The 24,055-nt window shown below is 35.5% G+C and overlaps 1 protein-coding gene across 1 annotated transcript in view; it reads left to right on the forward strand.

Annotated features, from left to right (window-relative positions):
* snd1 (staphylococcal nuclease and tudor domain containing 1) overlaps positions 1 to 24,055 on the forward strand; it is a 303,535-nt gene that overhangs the window by 234,037 nt on the left and 45,443 nt on the right. The window contains 1 exon segment of the mRNA XM_056455628.1: positions 9,302 to 9,443. Within this exon segment, the coding sequence (XP_056311603.1) occupies positions 9,302 to 9,443 (142 nt within the window).

Raw genomic sequence — 24,055 nt, forward strand, 5'->3', positions numbered from 1 at the left:
TTAGTTTATTGTATCATTTAGCTTTTTCACTACAATCGATCTGCATAATCATTTCAATCGAGTCCACCTTATTCAGGCTATCTCTGATCCAAGTGCGATTGAGGGATTCACATATGCCAAACGAACCACGCTAACTGAGAAAACAAGACCTGTTCCAAAACAAATGTCTAAATGTGAAAAGCACCCTATTTGCACACAATTGACAAACACTCGCAGGCAAATTAAACTTAAGTGGCCGTTCGGACCAGTAACAATCCTGTCTACTGTCCTGAGCATCTCGCACGCTGGCCCCAGGCCATCGGGCAGTCATTTTTGTCAAGCCTTGTCATAAAATGCGTTTTTATTTATTTATTTTCTTTAAATGCATTATTGTGCACATTATTACAAAAAAAGCAGCGAAAAAAGCCAAAATAAACGCTCAGATATATGAAATAAATTTTTTTTTTAGTTTATATGTGCACAAGGACAATACACATTACATCACATTACTGTAAAATGTGCCAGAATTAGGCTATTTTTCATCTGTAGACTTTGACAATGTTAATAATAGAAACAAAACAAAATCATATATACAAACGCATGATAGCTATGATGCCATTTTATTGAATGTACAGTCAGCTTGAATGCTTTTAAATATAATAGGATCCAATTTTCAACAAATGAACAGTTCTGCTTAAACGTCCTGGAAATAAAATGGTTCAGCTGTTTAATGTTGACTTCAGTCAAGTTTGTCAAGTGCTTTATTCAAGCATCGCAGCGAAACACAAATTGAGTCATCAGACTGCTGGATAGATTAACTCAAGTGTTTCCCTCTTTTAAAAACCTGAAATATTCCAGCAAAACGGCATTCAGATACCATCAGCTTAACAAACCATCTGTGCATTTCTGTAATGGAGAGGAAATATAAGATTTGTTTTTAAACATGGCCAGCGAACCTCTTAAATGAGACGTTTTCTGTCGTACACTGCTTCTGTCATCAGACTCGCATCTTAGTATTCCAAGTGTCCAATTTATGCTCCGGTTCATGAGTTTAAGTGGAATGTGTGTGTGTTGTGTGTGCTGGATGAATGTGCCATTATGTCTCAGAGAAGTGTCAGAAAGAGCTTTCTCTTGAATTAATGAGCCTTTATTTCCAAAGGTGCCTTCATAATGAATATAATGGATGCTAAATTGATTTACCAAGTATAATTTGATTAATAATAAGCATGGCTTTTGATTCATTTTTTTCTTCACTAAAGGATTAGATGGCTGTGCAACAGTGAAACTTCTAATAATGTTAAAAATACATCAAAAAGTAATAAAAATGGTTAAGTGCAAATTTGCCTTGCAGAAAAAAAAAGACCTGTGGGTATTGTGGTTTCACTCTCAGGCTTGTACCTTTTTTGGATGTAGATTAATTTGACAGGTAAAGTCAAGAGGTGTTCTGGTATGAGATAATGTCTTTGTGGTTAAGCTTGGCTGGTATTTACCAGTTTATATATATGTGCACAGTCTGTTGCTGTGTCCAATTTCACCTACTTAGGGTTAGGGTTACTACATCCTAAAATGATGCTGTCTGTCCACCATGTTTGTAGTTTAACACTTTTTACCCATATTTGTAGCTCTAATCGAATTCATGTCTGTGTGCTTGATGTACTTTAGACAGTATGGTTGGTAGTTAGACGTACATGAATTTCTGCTGGAAAAGTCGACCATCATCATTACTATGATTTGGGACATACTACTTGAATTTCTGAATTCTACCAAGAACGAATAGTGTGCAGGGTTTACACACTTCTTGAAAGTACTTAAAGGTCCCATGAAGTGCTTTGAAATGTGCATTTTAATTTGTAAACTCAACTGAAACAAGAAGAGAGGGTCGGACATAGTGTGGCTCCTCCCCTTAAAAAAACAGCCACCGCTCTGCCAGTGCGACTGGTTGAGCTCAAGTGCATCAAATGAAAAGCAAATGTGAAGCGTTTTGAAGGGGATGGGACATGTCAGATGCTAGAGAGCATTTGATTGGTTATGATTTGAGAAACTGTACGGGTTGATGTACGATGATTAAAACCATTACTTCATTTAGGTGAAAGTGACAAACTACAAGCTTTACATGTTTATATAAGTTGTATGTCTTCTAAACGAGAATTGTCACTGTTTTGGTGCACACGAGCTTATAGATATCTTAAAAACTAGCAATACTGATACTAACATTTAAAAAAAAAAAACCTTTATTTGAATTTAATGAGACCTTTAAAAGTACTTGAAATTCAGACATGTGGATGCAAGGCCTGGAAATTACTTGAAAACAAACACAGGTCCTTGAAAGAGCTTGAATTAAATTAGAGATTCAATTTTTTTATGGTTTTATTTTAACAATTATAATCATTTGTGTAAAACACAGGGTATCCACGAGGTCTTAAAGTCTTAATGTCTTAAATCTTAAAAGCAAAATTTTAAGTCTTAGTTTAGGCTTAAATCTACCAAAATGTTGTGTTGTAGGTCTTAATTTTCCTTTGTTCATGTATAGCTACCCATTCTGGCCATTAACACCCATAAAATCACCAACAATCCCAATCTCAAAACTTTGAACTTTTTATTTAAAAATGGCATTTAATGACATTCCTTACAGTAACATTTGTTTAGAAGTTCTCCATTTATTTACTTTATTATTATTATTATTATTATTATTATTATTATTGAATGTTTTAAATAATAATCATTTTTAGAAAGGGCAAGAGACAATAGAAAAATTTGAGAAAAATCCTTAGCATTTAGTCCTGTATAAGTCTAAAATTTCATTCATAATGGTCTTAAAATGTCTTGGTCTAACATGTCTTGGGCTAAATTTAACCAAAAAACTGCAGATATTCTTAAATTAAGTACAATCTCGTACAATAACACTAACAAATGTTGCCACTGACAAACACTGGGATCGATATAATAGCACCAGTATTGAATCCAACAATTTCATTAAAGTTTTTTGAACATGACTGTTTGAAAGAGTTATTTTTTTAAATTAATCTGATATTTTTAATGTAAATATTAAGTGGAAGTGAAGTGTTAAGTACAGTAAGGAGGTCCATGGTGCTACATATGCTGTGGTGTGAATTACAAAAGTGCTTGATTCAGAATTAATGGTGCTTTAAAAAGTCCTTGAATCGGCTGTTCATGAAAGTATTATAGCCCTTAGTATGCAAAATGTTTCACTTTCTGTTCTATTTTCCAGTAGGCCTGGAAATATTTTGCTATTCTGCGATTAATATATTGCGATATGAATACAATTTCACCAGATGACATGAATATTTCTATTTGGAAATAAATAATCATTTTCAATTGATTGGGTTGATTCTGTAGGTGCATCTGCATAAAACATAATCTATAAACACAGATAAATACAAATGAAATAAGCTGATTTTTAAATTGTTTTCCAAGGAGTCTAACAGTATTCAGGTATAGTAATTGAATCAAATCAAATATAAAATATTACTGCATTATTGTATAAATAATACAAAAACTTATTGTCTTTATTGTATAAATAATTAAATAAAATAACTATTAAAGTTACAAACGGTACAGTTTCTTATGCCTGAATGCTTTTATAATCCTAATTCAGTCACAGGCCTCAAATGCAAATGATAAACTATTATTCAGGCTCGACAATGCATATCCTGTGATGTGACTATTACGAATGATCACATTGCGATATCGTTGCTAAAGCGATATATTGATATATCGTATGTTGTATTAAGGCACTTGTTGGTTACCTGCCGTTTCTGTTGTGAGGTATTATGGGTATTGTAGTTGCCCTCTCTGGCTTACTGCATCATTCCCAACTCATTTTGGCTGTAGATTCATTTGTCAAGTAAAATAGAGGCTTCTGGTGTGACTGAACGTTTGAGTCCCATTGGCCGCGTGTGTGCGCGCTCTCTGTGGGTGTTGATGGGGATTCACTCTCGCTGGGCAGAACACACTCTATTGGAATTGACACACTGTCACCTTTGATCAGCGTTTGGATCTTCCTCCTCCCCTGAACTCTGCGTTTGTCTGTGTGTATGTGTGAGAGAGAGAGAGAGAAGCAGTTTTTTTATGAATGTAACTCTGCTGTGTCTTTGGTCCCTGAAGAGAAGACTGCCCTCTCCTTGAGTGCTCAACTAAACAGACACAGTCACACTAAAATACTAGTGACACAATATGCTGCTTAAAACGGCCGATGCTAATCACGATAAAGCAATAAGGCACTTGATAGCATGTGCTGCAGTCATTTTACTACATTTATGGTGAAACCTTGTTCTCTGTAGTAAAATTATTGTATATAATAATAATAGTTATTTAAATTGTTATTAGTTATTCACATTTTAAGATGTGCCAGGGGATCTTGGCTATGGTTTTTCTTTAATTTGTTTCTTTAACACAAATGCTTAAGTACTAATTTGATAGATTTAATATTTGAATATGGCCTGAAACATCTTTGTACAGTCTTATCTACACACAAAAAAGTGATGCTTGTTCAAACTACATGCTTAAAATGAGTTGAAGCAACACAATTCTTACTTTTTGGAGGGACAACATAAATGTTTTATGTTCAGTCCACTTTAATTTATATAAAAAATATTGTTAACTTTAATTGTGTTTGTGGACAAATTTGGACTGTATTATCTATCATTTGACGTGAAAGAAATGAAATTGAGAGAATCTAATTGAGAACGTTTTACTGTGTGTAAATCTTATGTAAATGTAGTATATCTCTTAAGTGAACAAATGTAGTCAAAGGCTGCTGAACCTCTGTCTGAAAGGCACTTTTGATCAACTATATTATGAACATGTTTGGTATTTTCATTTTGTTTTCTTTGAGTAGAAACGTGGACATTCCATTTTTTAAATATTTCCCAAATGATGTTTAACAGAGCAAGGAAATTTTCACAGTATGTCTGATAATGTTTTTTTCTTTTGGAGAAAGTCTTATTTGTTTTATTTTGGCTAGAGTAAAAGCAGTTTTAAATTTTTTAAACACCATTTTAAGGTCAAAATTATTAGCCCCTTTAAGCTATTTTTTTTTTTTTGACTGTCTAAAGAACAAACCATGGAAGTGTCTTGAAAAATATCTAGTTAAATAGTATTTACTGTCAACATGGCAAAGAGAAAATAAATCAGTTATTAGAAATGCGTTATTAAAATTATTATGTTTAAAAATGTGTTAAAAAGAATTCTCTTCATTAAACAGAAATTGGGGAAAAAAATAAACAGGGGGATTGCAAGATGCATACAATTCCACCAGATCATTTTAGATTGATTAGGATTATTTTGTAGGTGAGCACAACTGCATATAATCTAATGAACAATCTATAAATACAATAAAAAAAATGCTACAATTAAAATAAACCATGATTAAATAAACCCTTTTCCGAGTCTAACGGTACTCAGTTGCAGTATAATTAAAACAATACAATCAAATTAATCATTATTAAAGTTACAAATAGTACAATTTCTTATGCCTGAATGTCTTTAAAGTCCTTTTAGGCCTCAAAAACATATGCAAATTTTATTAAAAAATTAACTCTGGATATCCTGCAATATGAATATTGCGAATCATCATATTGCGAAATCAATTCTGAAACGATATATCGTGCAGCCCTAATTCCATATAAAGTATAAAGCTTATTGGTCAGTTCTTGTCACGTGACCCTCTGTGTGCTTGCACCATTTTTTCAACTAACGCACCTGGGAAACGTGAGCACGTCACTTCCAATATGCGCGCAAGAAAAGAAATAAAGAACTGCCGCGTACCAAAGACATGATATGGGAACGAACCGTAGTTAATAGCCTTAGCTATTAGTTAATAGCTATACAGTTGTTAATCCACTGTGTGTATTAGCCTTGGTGTGCAAGCTTGAAACTTTAAACCAGTGCACAGTTGGCATAACTTTGTTGCAGCAGTTTTGTTCCGTGCAACAGAAATGCAGTGTTGAGATGCCTTTGCGCTTAGTTAACTGTGACAAAAATAAAGCGTGGCTAATAGTGAAATCAGTTAATCGTTGCAGCCCTATGTGGGGATCGCGTAAGTTTTTATAATATTTTTGTGTACATTCCATCATAACAGAAACTTAATTGTGTGAAACAACTGTACATAGTGTTTGTTGGTAGGGAATTTTATCAAATTGATGTAATTATTTAGCATAAACCTAACCTCTTTATAGGTGTAATGCAGAGGTGTTTTATTGCCTTCATCTCGAACGTCACAAGCATGTGCATTCTGAAATATTTCCATCATTTCAAACAAGTCTCATGCAGTCTTCAGTTTAGCGTCTCTCATTAGCTCATGTTAGAAGCTTCTGAAGTCTGCCTCATGTTTCTGCCTCCGTATATGTCAGCTAATGTGTTTTTTTTTTTTTTTGTCCTTTGAGGATTCTGCTTGCGACAAAGCTATTGTTTCACTCGTTCTGTCTCTCACTCTTCTGTCACATTTGTTTTTTTATGGCTTATTGCTATGGATTTAGGCCACAGGCAGCTCAATGACAGAATACATCATAAATGCTTTCCCTTCATGACCCCGCCCAGCAGCAGTCATATACCTGCACTCATGTGGAACAAACAAGAATGGTTGGTTGCCCACAGAAGGTCATTTGCCCAGGGTGCAGTGTGTCTCTTTGAGTCACAGTGTGTGTTTGCCACTTCTTTTGTGCTTTTTGCGGCCGAGAATACGTTCGAGTGGGTTTTTTGCATATGTCTCGACTGCCCTTGCCTCAGTGCTGCACGTCAAAGGTCACGTGGCTGCAGGAATCGTGGCGTTTTTGCATTGACCAGCGGTGCTAGACATGACATCGTGACAGTCGGCAGGATAACAAATGTTGACACTCAAATCTGGGTGACTGCGATTAGTCCTGCAGGTTTGATTATAACTTCATGTTACCGTGCCAGGGCATGGTGGGTAGTAGGGTTAGACTGACGCCCTTGCTGCAGAGCACTTTGCAGAGCGTGGCACGTTTAGATCTTCATTAACTCAACCGTTTTCCCCTCTGAGGAGTGCTTTTCCTCCATGTTCTCTTGTTTTTGTCACGCCTCGAGGGGAATAATCGGATGTAATTGGCTAGTTTGACCCTGTAGTTTATCATTTGGTGGCTTGGTTTCAGCGTGTCAGAGGATGTGTTTTTAAAATGTGTATATATATTTTAATTCGCAGGCTGGTGCTGGAATTGGTCTGTAAATGTCGGTCCTGCTGTCCTGGTGGACATAATTAGCTAAAACCAGCACCGTGAGGAATCGCATATAAAAAGTCTGGTTCGTAATTAGCTTCCTCCCGCTCTCTGGGAGAGGAAAAAAAATTAATGGAATAACAGGGGGGAACTTCAATAGCTGATGAACATCATTTTGCTAATAAAGCCTCGGAAACTGAAGTAAGGGGCGGTTGCGTAAGAGCCTGTTAATTCTTCGTGTTTGTATTTCGTAATAGACTCAGCGCTTAGTAAGCAAAACAAACTGCTTTGACTGCACGCAGGGGCTCGTTTCTTGACATTTCATAAAGCATTGATGAAGCAGAACTTTTCGGCCTTGGTTTTTTTCGTTTTTTGGCACGATTCTAAAATCCACATTCGGTTTCGGGATTTGCAGCCGCGAGTCTTAATGAGCTTGGTTTCAGTCTCTAGGGGATTTGCTGAAATCTAGCCAATTCAGCCTATCATCTGTGAAGTGCAAAGGTCACTGTGACCTTCTCACGATTGAGTAAATAGGTTACCGACTCATCGTATAAGGGATTATCAACTAAAGCAGTATTTACACTGGTGCCATTTGTTTAAACTGCCTACATCTGAATCAGTTTGAGGTGTTCATTGGTTTAAGTGATTGAAATCAAAAGAGAATAAACTAATAACTTTCCAGTTAACACTAATTTAAGAGTTAGTTCACCAAAAAATTAAAATTGTTAATGTTCTCACATTCGAGACCTTCAATCATCTTCCAAACACGGATTAAGATTTTTTTTGTAATGTAATCCGAGAGCTCTGTCTTGCTCTACCTTCCAACTGTTGTCGATCCCAGTTGGAAGAGCATCAAATAATAACTTGACCTCTAGTTGATCATTTGGATCAAGAAGGTAGATTTTATTTAATTTTTTTCAATGAATCATCTGCTGAACTGCATCCCAATCATTACAAATGCTGCAGAAGACCTATTGGAACCCACATGGACCCAAGATTCTCCCAGTTATCGGTCAAGTTTGGTGAAGGAAAAATCATGGTGTGGGGTTACATTCAGTATGGGGACATGTGAGAGATCTGCAGAGTGGATGGCAACATCAACAGCCTGAGGTATCAAGACATTTGTGCTGCCCATTACATTACAAACCTCAGAATAGGGCAAATTCTTTAGCAGGATAGCGCTCCTTTTCATACTTCAGCCTCCACATCAAAGTTCCTGAAAGCAAAGAAGGTGCTCCAGGATTGGCCAGTCCAGTCACCAGACATGAACATTACTGAGCATGTCTGGGGTAAGATGGAGGAGGCATTGAAGATGAATCCAAAGAATCTTGATGAACTCAGGGAGTCCTTTCTTTGCCATTCCAGATGACTTGCAGTCATTGCAGGGATGTATGGATGCAGCCCTCCAAGCTCATGGGCGTCGTACACAATATTAATTCTTTGTCCACAGCACCATTACTATATTCTATACTGTACATTATTTCTGACTAGAATTTTGTAAAAGCAAAGTCAGACCTTACTGTATTGATTAAATAATTAAAAATCAAGGCATGATCATATTTTATTTTGGTAAAATAAGCGTAACCTAGAGGTTTTTTTGTCTTTCATATAAGCCACTTCTGATACCAAATAATAAACTAGAAGTCAAGCTACTATTTGTTGTTTCTAATACTTGGATAGGCAACAAGACTTTTGTCAGGTAGTGTATAGACTGCAACAATCATGAGACATTGAAAGTCCAGAGACGAAACCAAAAGCTTGTCATATTCCATGTGACTTCAGTGATGCAACTGTAATCAATGGTGTAATTTTGTTTTATTAAACGATGCTATGTTTAATCTGGTTTCTATTTGCTTATTTTGCTTGCTTGAACTCTCTTGTGAGCATAGTAGACAATAGAGTACTTTTCCTGTAACATTAAGAATTGCCTTTAGAATTGAAATATAATTCAAATTGTGCTTATATTTAAAAAAAAAATTACGAAATTTGGGTTTTCAGACGTATTTACAGCCCTAAACCTTAAAAAAAATTACGTAATTAAGTAAAATTAGTAGCAAACTCTATAAAGTGTTGATTGTAATGTATAGATCCTGTTTTTAACCAGATTTTTTTTTTTTATCAATCAACAGCTTTGGGCCAATTATGAAGAGAAGCCAAAAGAAGAGGTGGCTCAGGTCACAGAGGCGAAAGAACGTGTGGCGAAATACAGATCTGTCTACGTCACCGAGATCACAGACGGACTGCACTTCTATGCGCAGGATGTGGAAACCGGTGAGTGCTTTAATAATTTCTCAAATGAGTGCAGAATTTGGTGTTCATGCTTGCATGGCCAGACCTTTATAGTGACACCAGAAGGCTTGGAGCTTTCACTGGACAAATATGGGGTCTGATTGACACCAATCACTGTTTTCTAATGGTGTGAAAATGGAAAGTCATTGGATCTCATTCACTAATAATGTTTTTCGCATTCATACAGACATTTCAATTTCTCACAAAAACATTTCGCCTAGTTCACAACACGTACACACGCACATGAGCTTGATCTTAGTGCTTCTGTTAGTGAATATAAGTTAGGTTAGTAATTTAATAATAGTTATAATATAAGGATTTTCCACAAATCGACACTCGTTCAGAGAAAGACAGTTATGACTCAAACACTTTAATGATCCAAACACATGGCGAGACACAATAATCACAGTTTATGTAAGGATTTATTAGGTGACTGGACATCTGTTTGTACAATTGGACCTCTAATTATACTGTATAATCAATTTTTAATGCCTAGTTACTTTCCACCCTGTAGATAACATATCTACTTGTATGTAGTCTTCATACATGCTTACAAGGCCCCGGGAATAATGTGTGGTATAAATTGTTGTGGAATATTTCTTACAATCAGAATACATTTTATTACCAAAGTTTGATAAATCATGATTTATTTGTAAAAACATCCGTACGCACATTTCACTTGTCGTTGAACTCAGTTGTAAGAGCAACAAATAATAACTTGGAAAAGTGGCAGAAGATAGATTTTTCAGATGAATCATCTGTTGAACTGCATCACAATCATCACAAATACTGCAGAAGACCTATTGGAACCCGCATGGACCCAAGATTCTCACAGAATCAGTCCGGTTTGGTGAAGGAAAAATCATGGTTTGGGGTTACATTCAGTATGGGGGCGTGCGAAAGCAAAGAAGGTCAAGGTGTTTCAGGATTGGCCAGCCCAGTCACAAGGCATGAACATTATTGAGCATGTCTGGGGTAAGATGTAGGAGGCATTGAAGATGAATCCAAGGAATCTTGTAGAACTCTGGGAGTTGTGCAAGAACGCTTTCTTTGCAATTCCAGATGACTTTAGATTAGTCATTGCAGAGATGTATGGATGCCGTTCTCCAAGCTCATGGGAGTTGTAAACAATAGACATTCTTTTTCCACTGCAGCATGACTTTATATATTATACTGTACATTATTTCTATTAAGTGACAAGACTTTTGTCTAAGCAAAGTCAGACCTTACTGTTCTAATCAAATAATTAAAAATCGAGGCATGATCGTGTTTTTGTTTGTAAAATAAGTGTAAGCTAGAAGCCTTTGCCTTTCATATAAGCCACTTCTGATACCAAGTGATCAACTAGAAGTCGCATTTTTTTGCTATTTCTAAAACTTGGCTAGACGACAAGACTTTTGTCAGGTAGTGTATGGATGTTTAGTGAATGAGAGACATTGTCTCTGTAAAAACAAGCATGCAGCCCTTAAATCATTCAAAGTTGTCTAGAGTTGAAAATCTACTGTTTAGTTGATTCTGGTAAGTACTCAAAGCCACAGGTGTAAACAAAACAACTTCTTTTATAAGGGGATTTGTTTCCAGATGCACCATTTAAAGATTACAACAGATTTTTTGGAAATCTTGCAGAATTCAACCAATGATGTTTTTGAAGTGCGTGCGTGCGTGTGTGTGTGTTATATATCATGTATCAGACATTCAACCATTTGGTGGGTGTTATACAGAGAGTATGCAGGTCAGTTAATCTATCCTAGTACATGTCATAACTACAGGCACAAAGCATCTTTTTCCATTGACTGCCATTAGAAAATAGCCCTAAACTCTGGAGATTCTTTATCTGCATCAGTCAGTTGGTATTTTCAGGTTGCTGTCTTGGTATACCAGAGTGAATGTTCAACATAACATTTTATAACTCGGATGATTAGCTTGAAATTACATAAATAAATGCATGTCTAAATAAAGAGGCACAATGCAACCTGACTTATTATGTTCTGCTTGGATTAATTGATCAACAGCAGCAAAAACAAACCAAAAAAAACCCTACTGAATTACATAGTTTAAATTGGCTTCCTTCGTTATGTTTGATGACAAACTCTCAGGGTTTCGAATTAATAGGCAACTAATCCAACTCCACATTCAACCAGGCATGAATATGACATCATACCTGAAGGGCGTTCTTACGACTCCAGATATGATGATTATTAAATGTAGCCGCTCCAGCAAACAAACTCCAGCTAGGAAACATTGCAGGTTGTGTTGTTGCTGCCCTCTAAATGCCCTGAGTGATCTTTCTCTGCTCAGTGTGATAGCAACTAGTCATTAAACATGACAGTTAAATCGCCCTTGGAAGTGACCTAGTCCATGACGAGGCAAACATCCTGTGATTCAAGGAGCTGTTTCTTTTTTCTATTCTCACACACACACACACACACAGATGTTAGTTTTGGTGGTTTAAGAGGAATCTACATGGTTTTATACTGTAAAAAAATGCTGCCTTACCCCTAAACTCAACCCTCACAGGAAATTGTCATCCTGTTTAGTATGAATTGTAAGTGTTTTGAATCATGAGGACACAAGTATGTCCTCATAAACCACACTACATTGTAATACCAATGTCATTATACAAATTTGTCCTTGTAAGCAACCAAAAACAATGCACACGCACACACTAGTACGAGTAGAAAGATCCTAATTATGCAACACATCGTCGTTTGTTGCATAATTAGGGTCTCGCTACATGTTCCAGTGGCAGACTTCATTGGCGGGGACCATAAAATTGACTTTCGTCATCTCTTAATGCGTCTTAATTCACAAATTAATTAATTTGCATGAATTTATAAAAAATCTGTGGCTGGCGTCGCCAGGAGCGTGACAATCCCATCGCTTTTAATGCGCTGTTTGGCTTCAAATAACTTCGTCTCGGAGACCTGCAGGTGTCAAAACATGTTTCGGAAAAACCAAGGGAAAACGTTTGTGAAAAGAGATTCTGGCCACCCTCGATTTATCACTTTAGTTCCTCAGATGACCTTTAACCCCTGCAGGTTGCCCCGAGAGGAAGTGAAGACGGCTGTGCCACGTCTAGTAACCATCACACCAATGAAAACCAGCAGCAAGTCACACACACGCATACATAAGCGCACTCACTCAGCTCTTTGTGAAGTAATTATTCAGGTTATCTGGTTAGCTGCAGGAGAAAAGCAGGTCACGGCAAATATAGTGCAAAAATGAAGGAGATGGGAGATAGAAAACAGGAAATAGGCGAGGAAGTAGTGCAAGAAGATAAGAAGGGAAAAACGGCGAGCTGAATATGCAGTATGTTCGCAGCTTTGCAGTATTTTTTTGACTTGCCTTTTTATTTATTTATTTATTTTTTAGATGAACCAGCAACTGTGCATCTTTTTTCTTGTTTAATTGCCCAATGTTTTCCACTGAGAGGATTGAAAATGGAGGGAGAGGGAGAGAGAGATGTGCTCGTTAGAGAAACAGGATTGTTATTTTCAACTGAAAGTCATTCCTCTTTTTCTCTCGCACTCTCTCCAAACTGCGTTAAGGAGGTCTCGTTCCTTGTAGAGCACTTCAAAGCGGAGCCCTATAAAAACCTACAAGCCAGTCGCTTTGCAGTTTCATTACCGGGTTTCTCGCAGCAACTTCAGAAAGACAGGGAAATTCGAACAGGGCGGGCACGATTTTCATAAACACTTTGAAGACGAGCCTTTTGATTATGACATAACTTTTTATGTCTACAAATTCTGCAACTAATAATTCCGCTTTCTTCCTTTATGGTGGTCTTGCTGAAAGAAGCGTTGGAGTTCCGGATCAAAAATTTGAGTCAAGTTTAATAGAAGTCATCAATGTGAGAGATCAGATTCAAAGTTGAGGGGTTAATACCGTAAGGTGATTTCAGAGGAATATGAGAATAGGGGATAATGGTTAAATGTATATTTTTTAAAAAGAATGTATTGTTGATTTTTAGTATTTATTTATTTATTTATTTATTTATTTATTTATTTATTTATTTATTACGAAATTATAATTGTTTTCTGTTACTTCAAAATGGCTGAAGGTGTTTTTTTCTAAAATTGTCTAGTTGTGCGCTTTTAAGGCAGTTTTTGCACCATAATAATATTTAATCTAAAATGCCATTTTGTGCGGACATTAGCTGTGTTTTCGGCATCCTTTTTTATTGTTTTGCATTTTGAAGTATTGCAAGGCAAAAAAATGCGGAAATTCCAAATTTAGAATAAACATCTCTTAATTCTCAAAAAAATTGTGCTTGTTTTTTATTTTGGACTTGTGCAAAAACTGGTTAATGCAAATAATTGGAGATACGGTAAAAGCGCATTTGACTTGGCGAATAATATACTCGCGCTATGAAGCCGCTGTCTCTGTTATGCCTGCCTTGTTTACTGTTGGTTACTAGGTTACCAATACTACAGACAGCCACTCTGTTCACACAAATTTTCTGCTCAAGTTGAATTATTTGAATTGATTGAGCCAGATATTATGCGATCGTGGTAAACAAAACATTTGTGCGCACAGAAATTCATTTATTAACACATTTGCATTAACTTTATATATGATATTCTTGTGCGAATACTTAATTTCACTGTTTGTGTGTGAACAGGTTAATGCGAGTAGTGTAAGATGGAAATGCATTTGACTTAAATATTACACCCACATGATCAATCAGCTGTTTCCATTATGCTTACCTTGTTTACTGTTGGTTACTATGTTACCAATACTACAGTCAGCCGCTTTAATGTTCACACCAAACATAGAGCACTGCAAATTTTCTGCTTAAGTTGAATAATTTGAATTGAATGAGTCAAATTTTGTGCGATCGCGCCGAAGAAAACATTCGCACAGCAGAAATTCACCAATATTCATGCGTTTGTATTGATTTTGTATGTAATATACTTTCACTTTTGATGTGAACAGGTTAATGCTAATAATGGGAGACAGAAACACATTTGACTTGGCGAATGTTACACCCACTTGATGAATCAGCTGTTTCTGTTATGCTTACCTTGTTTACTGTTGGTTGCCAATACAACAGTCAGCCACTGTAATTCTGGGTTCATACCGAATGCTGAGTACCACAAATTTTCTGCTCAAGTTGTAGGTAAATTGATCAAGGCAAATTGTGCAATCAACTTAACTATTTTCACATAAATGTATTCTATATAGAAATTCACCTATATTCAGGCATTTTCATTGACTTTATATGTAATTGTATGAGGGGAAGCACAATAGACCAGTCTAGGGCAATTTATTAAGATAAATAAACAAAATAATAACAAAGTATATCCGAAGTGCTTGGGTTCTTACGCCAGCTGTCAATGATCTGCAAAACTACTTAGTCAAAACAAAACGGGTACAAAAACTCTAGATGGCGACAAAATAGCACAAATAAATAAACAAATACATAATAATATACTTGTATGAATACTTTCACATTTGATGTGAACTCAATATAACCACTTTATGAAAATGCACCCAATTTGGATTTCAGATTTCCCCCCATTTTTTGCAAACTATGAAAAGATTTGCATCACATTCAAATAGACACATTGCTATTGGTAAATTATACTACCTTTAGTGTTCAGTCAGTGAACAAGTAAAATGCGACAGTTGCCGATATTCATATCTGGATCGTTTAGCTTCTTTCATGTTCATATAAATATTGAGAAAGTTTATTTTGAAAACATTACATTAGTTGGATTACATTTGTTAGATTATATTTATTACTTCAAACCCCTTAATTTTGGCTATCATGGAACTGGTAATGTATTTGTTGAAGAAGTTTTCTGTAGCTCCAAACTATGTTTTTCAAAGGTATGACACATTTTTTCACTATCACAGTGTAATTCAATCCAAACACATGTCTGCTGTGTATTTAGCTTATGTCTTCATCTCGGTATAAACAGTAGATCAAAACCAGATTTCGATCGATATCTTGACCACATCTGCAACCTCTGCATAGCTATTTTCCCCTGCAACTCAAAGTCGGGCAGTCGTGTTACACAGAGCTCGCGTATAAATAAACAACACGATTGATTTTGTGGGATCACAGCGCTGAAGCTGCGGCGTCTGCGGTTAATACATGTCCCAACGCAGCTCACGACTTCATTTAAAAGCCTCTAAACACCCACAAATCGCCCTGATAACATCTCTGGTTTCCAGCACCCCATGCGGAGCCGCGAAAATGCTTGTGTCTCTCGCTCTCTGTCTCTATCAATTCCATTCCTTTTCTCTGCATTTTTTAATTAGTTAGATTTAATTACTCAAAGTGTGGGATCAGTAGTGAGACGGAGTTCCTTGGGCAAAGGAGCGTCTGTGTGTGTGTGTGTGTGTTTCTCCAGAGGCCGTGTGTAATTTCTCTCTGGGGTGAAGGAGGGGGGAATATGTAGTTGTGTAACTGAAACCTCAGTAAAGTAATGAACCCTTTTGCTTAGCCACGCTGATAGATTAGTTTCGGCATTAGCGTCAGCAAACACGTCCGCATTAGCTGCTGTTTGTCTTCAGCTGCTGGAAACTAATTCATGACAGAGATGGGTTTGTCATCTTGTGTTAGATATTTGGGAGAGTAATTACGTGTCAGTTTGGAGGGAGTGTAATTATGTATGTCAGGTCTGTCTCCTGTCTTTTTTCCCTTTTCTTTTTTTATCCCCACTTTAATTTATACTGTCTATTATTGTCGTGAAGAAAAAACTGGACTATTGTAATTGTTAATTCTATCGTTCCATCCGCCCATCGCTCCATCTGTCCATCGTTCAATTGATTGTTCCATCGCTCCATCCGTCCATCGTTCCATCAGTCCATTGTTCTATCGTTCCGTCACCGATTGTCCTACCGTTCTGTAACTGATTGTTCTATTATTCCATCACCAATCGTTTTATGGTTTCATCACCGATCGTTCTATGGTTCCATCCGTTGATCGTTCTATCATTCCATCCGTCGATCTTTGTATCGTTACATCCGTCAATCGTTCCATAGTTCTGTCTGTAGATCGTTCCAAAGTTCTATCTGTCCATCGTTCAATCCATCGATTGTTCTAACTAGTAGTTCTTTTTTGTTTACTTTCCACTTTTATAAAATATCTTTCTATCCTCTTGTGCTGTGTAGCTAGTTAGTTTTCTATACCTGAATACCTTACAAATTTCTTGAGTGTTATAATTCTTAAGTATTAATAAAATGTAGCAAGGAGCATTTTTTTTAAAAAATGTATTTAAAATATTAATAATTTCCAGATATATTGGTAATTAATGGTGAATATTATTATATAAAAGCACAAAAAATAAATAATTATAATATTTTTCATTGTGCTTTTTTTTGAACCTCTTGCCACCTGACGTTTTGAACTTCATCAGATATTTGTGATTTAAGTAAAATCAAAATTTGTTTAATTGTACTGTAAGCAATTCAAAATCAACCCTCAACCCTCGTTTTGAAAAGAAAAACATGGATTTTACGGTTCATACATTTTATTGGTATAATATTTTAATACTATTTTTAAATATTAATAATTTCCAGATATATTCTGTAATTACAGTGTATATTATTGTATAAGATAAAATATAATTTATTAACTACAATTTTTTTTTGTGTGCATTCCTTGCATGTCTTGTTTCCCCTGTGTATTTTTTAATTCCATCTGATACTTGTGATGGAGTAAAACTAAAATTTAAGTTGTACTGTGAGCAATTCGAAATTGATCCCCAACCCGCATTTTTAAAACATAAATATTATTTTATAATATTACTGAAATGTACCAGGACGATTTTTTAATTAAAGATATTTTAAAGATGAATAATTTCCAGATATATTTGGTAATTAAAGTTTTTTTTTTAGTGTGCTTTCCTTGCATATCGTTTTCCCTTGTAGTTTAATTCGATTCGATTTTTGTGATAGAATGAACTAAAAATGTGTCAAATTTTGCTGTAACAAATTTGAATTCAATCCACAGCCTGCGTTTTTGAAACATAAACATTACGATTCAATCATTTTATTTTTAATAATATTCTTTATTTGTTTTGTTTTTTTGTGAAATGGCTGTTTTCCTGTAGTTAAACCCTCGTCTGTGTCCAGCAGAGCCTGTGTGATACTGTACATCTGTTTGCTAATTCTGCTGGATGAGTGTCTTGGGCAGCGCTGGTGTTGGTTTGGCTGGTGAAGGGTATAAGAGAGGCAGTCTCTGGCACACAGCTTAATGACTGGAGCTCTTCCCTTTCCAGGTGCCAGTTTATACACATCCACCAGCACTCAACAGCTGCTAATGAAGGCCAGCCCACTCGTCAGCAGGGGGAAATGTCTTTTCTTTTTCTTTTTTGGTACTTGAGATGCACCAATCGAACAGCCAAAATATGAATCTGCTGTTTTTTTTTTTTATATTAAACCTTTTGGTTTTTGTTTTAAATTGGCTGTTCTTTGTTTTTCTGGGATACAAACTAAGGTTGTAACTGAAGTAATTTCCCTATTGGTTAAATGACAGGAGATGGCGTATCAGGGTAGGGGAACTTTTAAATAGCTTAAACATGTAACGTTTAATGAATTCACTATTGACCTTATTCTTCACGTACAAGCTGCACAGCCATTGGAATATTTTTGGCTCGACACTTCCGGTTCCATTCACTTCCATTGATTTTTAGACATTAAAACAGCTCATTTTGCTGCTTGATGTTTCAAACTGATATTTTCTTATGATATTATTCTTATTTATTTGTATAGTCATGAACACTTGTTTGTAGAGCAAGTAGTTTGGCCATTTTGTACGGTTTGTTGCTGCCAGTCATTTCTCCCACAGGCAGCTTAATTGAAAGATATATACCAATCACAAAAACCAGCGCACTTCTGCATCGCAGTATAAGCTCAAGAGAATTAGGCTGCGTTTACACTGTAGATTTCGATGGTAAATTCCGTTTTTTTTTTTTTAAGATCCGCTTACATCATCTTTCGAAAGTGACTCGTATTCGATTGTCTGCATTTACATTGCACACAATGACAAGACAAAAAAAAAAAAAAAAAAAAAAAAAGAGCGGGCGCTGACAGCTAATAATAAAAGAGCGCTCTTTTCTCAATTTCTGTATTTCATCTGTTCGCAGGGTTTATTATTTTTTTTATTATTTTTGACAAGTTGTTTTACTATATTTTATGACAGAACAGTTCTCATTTGGCCGCCATCTTTTAATCTAGGCTTTTTTGAAACCAGTAAGGCATCCTAATGTAATGTCCATGGTGTGAATTATGCACGTTATGTATGCAATACTTTTATATTGGTTACGAGGCAGAAGTTGCGTTCTCACGTTCTTGTTAACATGCTTAAACAAGGTTTTTGTGCTACATGACAATTCAAGCTTTTTTGTCCTAGTATATGAAATGTACTGTAAGGTTTGCGACTCTGCTAAAGTCTGTTCTATAATGAAAGCATCAGAGTTGACGTCATTCATATGGTTTTTTTAATGATGCACAACTGGCATTGACAGGTGAAAATCTGATCTACCTGCTTACACTGCAGACACGTTGGCACAGATCCGATTCATATCGGATTAATTTCCACATATGAACAAGGCCTAAATCTGATTAAATTTAACAGTAAATGTGATTTATTTATTTATTTATTTTTATTTTTTTCTGCTTACACGTACATGGGCCAGATCTGATCCGAAAAAAAACAGAATTGGGTCACTTGAATCGTGCGGTGTAAATGCAGTCTTAGTGATAATTTGGCATCAGATGCTTGTATTGACAATAACAAAAGAGTACAATGAACTGTTAATTCATTCTTTCTGCCTAATTTTTATTTATTTTTTGTTGTTGAATTAAAGGAACTTTTATAGTCATCTCAACTTAAATCAGTCAAATCGACTAAAAATATTAAGTTAAACTTTTAATAATAATGAAAAAAAGTTAGTTGAAATCTGATTAATGTTAAAGTAACAAGTGTGGCAATTTCACTTATATTACCATGACTTGTAAAACAAACTTAAATGTTTATTATTCATATTCGTTAACACCAACAAACTGCAAACACTGCAATGAATTTATTGTAGAAAGTGTGTAAACGGAGCAATTAAAGCACATTTATAACAGTAGGCATGTGGAAAAAGAAAGATGTTCTGCTTTAAATTTGACAACTTTAACGAATAATGGAGATTTGTTCATTCCACAGTTCTATGACATTTATTAACAGAGTAAAAAGTGTATGGGTAAGACTTTTGTGTTTAAGCAGTTGTCAAAACTTAAACGCTGGTACTTTGTATTGATTTGGGCGCTGAAGGCAGTCTGTAGGCGTGGAGGTGCGAGCCGCAGTGTGAAGCACTCTTGATTAGCACTCGAGCACAGGCTGAGCATCTCCTGTTTGTCAGGAATAAACCCCACTCTGGATTTAGAGAGGCTTTAGCCAATTGTGTATGTTGTGTTTATGGCTTTGAGGCATCCTGGAGGTTCGATTTTGATGATTCCCCCTGCTGTTTTCTTATGTAGCTGTTTTTATTTAATGCATCGTTTGTTTGTTAATTTGACTAGTCTTAAAAGCGATCTGTTGTAGTGAAATTTTTGGTTTTTACTACAATTGTTCTCTTCATTTGTCTGGTCTTGGAGTACTTCTAATGAGTTTTTTTCTATTGTAGGAAATGTCGCATTAGTCTTAATTTTCTTTTCTAGGCTTTTATAAATTTGAAATATGAATAAATTGAATAATTGAAATCAATCAATCAATTAAACAAACAAAAAGGAAATGTTTTAGAAACATTACAAATTTCGTACTGTGAGGAATGCAGATTTAGTGTAGTTTAGGATGGTTTCCCACTAGGGCTGCACAATATATTGTTTTAGCATCGATATAGTCACATCGCAAAGATATGCACTGTTGAGTCTGAATTATAATTGAGCAGGAGCTACAGAACTGCATTCATTCACTGCATTTATATGGAATTAATATGATTTATGAAAACATAAATAATTTTTTTTGAAAACAAGATTATTTCACACAGATAATTTAGCAGGTTTTAAGGAAAATCTCCTAATTTTGACTTATTTCTTGTGACGATGAAAACTAAACAATATTTATACTTTGATATTTGGACCAGAAACAAGACAAAAGAAAGTAAGAAAAGCATTTTTCAACTGAACTCTTTTATATTCAATTAACTTAAATTTTCACTTAAAAATTATTAAGTTAACTTAATTTATGTTGGGACAATATGAAGGAATTCTGTGGAGACCAGTTCATTTTATATTCTTTTATAATATCTAATAAAATATTGTGCTGTCATCATGGCAAAGATAAAATAAGTCAGTTATTAGAAATGAGTTATTAAAACTAACATGTTTAGAAATGTGTTGAAATATCTTCTCTCCATTAAACAGAAATTGGTGAAAAAAATAAACAGGGGGGCTAATAATTCTGACTTAAACTGTATAATATTTTAGACAACACAATATATTTTTTATAAGGTCACAATATTTTTTGTATTTTTGTTTTGTTTGATTTTAGTTTAGTTCTGTTTGTCCTCAAGATGTTTTTGAAGCAAACTTAAAATTTTGAGCTGAAAGCATGATTTCTTTTAACGTAACAAATAGCTTTTCTGTTACATTACAAACTAAATAACCATTGACTCCTGATGAAGCCTCTTCACCGTAATCACTTTTAAATGCACAGAAACTGAAAACTTGCTCTGCACTCCTCCAAGGCTTTATGCTGGGTATATTTGGAAACTTGCAATCAAAACAGAGTCCGGGTCTCACCCACAGCCGCAGATGCTGCCCTGCCCTCTCTTCACAGTGCCTAGGAAATCAAAGAACTGTAATTTCACATATCCACTGATTACTGCACCACCGCTGAACGTCTCTATACCAGACCATGCCACAGCACTGAGATGGCTTATTGTCTGTTTTTGTGTCTATGTACATGTACACCGGTATTTTTATAAACTGTTTTCCCTGCTTCGTTTAAAAAATAAATGACGATGTCCGCATGAAAATGACGAAACGCACTGTTATGCACGAACCAACAGGTGGCCATAATGAGACTTTTATGCTAGGTTCACATCAAATGGTGATTGTATTTTTGCATACAAGTCAATTCAAACACTTGAACATAGGCAGAATACTGTTCAGTGGTTGAACTATGCGGTATAATCTATGCGTTTGCTACGAACATACGAAATTTGAAAATTGTGTCTTAAGCGGTTGGTGTGAACTCAACCATGTTGGCCAATCGGAGAGAAGAGAACAGTGCATATGCAGATGTCATGAATTAAAAACTCTGGTTGTAGTTTCCACACCACCACACTGTGCCCAGAGTTTTGGAAAATCTTCATCCTAGTTGGAGTTTTCAGAATGTTTCGGGTTTAGTCACGTTTTTGTGTAGAGACAGCAAAACCGCGTAGAAGGTGTCGTTTTTCAATAAGTGCGGTTAATGCAATATTACAATGTAATATTGTAGTTTTCTTAGTGTTGTGATAACAATAGGATGCCTTTTTATTTATGTTTGATTGATTGTGAATTTAAGTTAGTAATATTTTTAACTAATTTATTTTAATGAAATTTGATTTGTATGAAAAGTATTGAAAGTGAAATGAATAAAGGCCTAGTCTATCAGTTCTTATAATCTTACCAGAAAGCTTAGTTATATTCATGCAAATGTAATAATACCCCCCCCCCCCCCCCCTTTCCTTCATGAGTAACTGTGTAAATGTGACTTAATGTGTGCAGATTGTGCTGAATTCACCAACATGCCATGATTTATGCATGTCAGCGATGGCTGAACTTCTGTTTAGTGTGCTGATTTTGGAGACAACCGTATTAGTATTGTCTTATTTCTTTTACTCTCCTTCCCTCAAGGAACGGATTCGTGGAATAATATTGCAGTAGGGTTGATATTAGCTCTAATCACTCTTCTGCATTTGCATATGCTGTGCTCTCAGCTACAGCCACAGCAGCACAGTTAAATACATTTCAGCAAGGAATTGATGATTTTCTGTGCTGTTGCTGAGGAGATTTGGTGCATTATTCGGTCGCTAAGGAGGTTCTTAAGGCGTTACAACTGTAGGTGGCTGCTTTGAACAACAAAACAGCCAATGTGATGTACTATACAATATTATTATGCATAAAAATATATGTTTTATTCTATTTTAAAAAAATTTAAAATAAAAATGTCATTTACACTCATTACCTTTGCTGCTTGTTCAAACTACTAATATAAAATGAGCTGAAACAACACAATTCTTAAGTTTTTGTTTGGGACAACTTATTTATTTTGTTCGATTCTTAATTCTAATGTTTAATCCACTTATTATTTGTAAAAACGTTTTGATTTTAGTAACTATAACTTTGACCCTTTATTCAGTTTGCGGTCTCGTTTTATTTGTAACACTGTAAGATATGATATCTCCTTGCTTTTTACTACAAAGATGCCATTTTCGACTGTAAGTAACATAGTAAACAATGTAAACAATAGATCTCTGGACGAAATAGTGACATAAACAAATGAATGACCACTCATAATTCAACACTATTGTGTTGGTGGACTAAATGTGTTCAATAGGATGTCGTTCTGAGGACCCTTACCTTTCAAAATTAACCTTTATGTACAGCAATGAATGCGTGTGTGTCTTATTACGATTACATGTGCTCCATATCTAATAAGTGTTTACAACTTGCACAAATTTAGCAAATACATTCTTTATAAGCTTCCCATTGAAACGCAGCTAGCTACAATGGCTGCTTGAGTGTTCCAGTGCGTCCACATCCTGACGCTGGCTATTAAGTTAACTTAATCAATTTGATTTGGGACAACTTGAAAAAATTGTTTACAGTGTTGAGCTGTTTTTGCCTAAAACAAGTGTTTTTCATGTTTATTTTATTTTTCGACAACATGATGCCAGTGTTTCAACTTGAGATTATTTTTGAGCGCAGCAAATGAATTTGCAATGTTTTCTGATCTTTTATAGAATAAAACAAATAGGAACGTTTTATACAAACTCATACCTAATAAATACAGAGAATCTGAAAATTTTCATATGGTTTAGGAGTAGTGTAAGGCCTTACAATAAGCAGTTTTTACAGTATAAAACACATTACGCCTACGGAGTGTCCTCATAAACCACCAAACCCTTTATATATATTATGTATCATTCTATATTCCTACATCTGCCATTAAAGTCTTTATATATGGCATTTTCATATATACAAATGTCAGTGTTCAGTTTTCAGCAAGTCTGATTTTTATTAAAAATAATAGCATGCCTCTTGTCAACAAGGATGATGTAGCATCAGCAATGTTGGTTGAATTTATTTCAAATCTCTAACCTTGCTATGAGCCATAATAACAGTGAAGCTCGCCTTAGCAAACACAATTAATTACAGGCTGCGCAGAAGCAATGAACATGATATTTGTTGCAATCCTCTCCGCGTCTCTGAGGGATCGACCTTGTTCTCTGTGGATTTCTCCCTCTCTCTGTCTCTCTTTCTCCAGATGTTGTTTTCGGGTGGTGTAAAATGCTCAGAGAGGTGCATTGTGGGTAACATGAGGGCGGCGTGGATGCGATTATGGTCGATGCATCTTTCCAATTCTAAAAGACGCAGGTGTTGGATTA

This window comes from Danio aesculapii, chromosome 4 (genome assembly GCF_903798145.1).
Source record: "Danio aesculapii chromosome 4, fDanAes4.1, whole genome shotgun sequence".
Taxonomy (NCBI): Eukaryota; Metazoa; Chordata; class Actinopteri; order Cypriniformes; family Danionidae; genus Danio; species Danio aesculapii.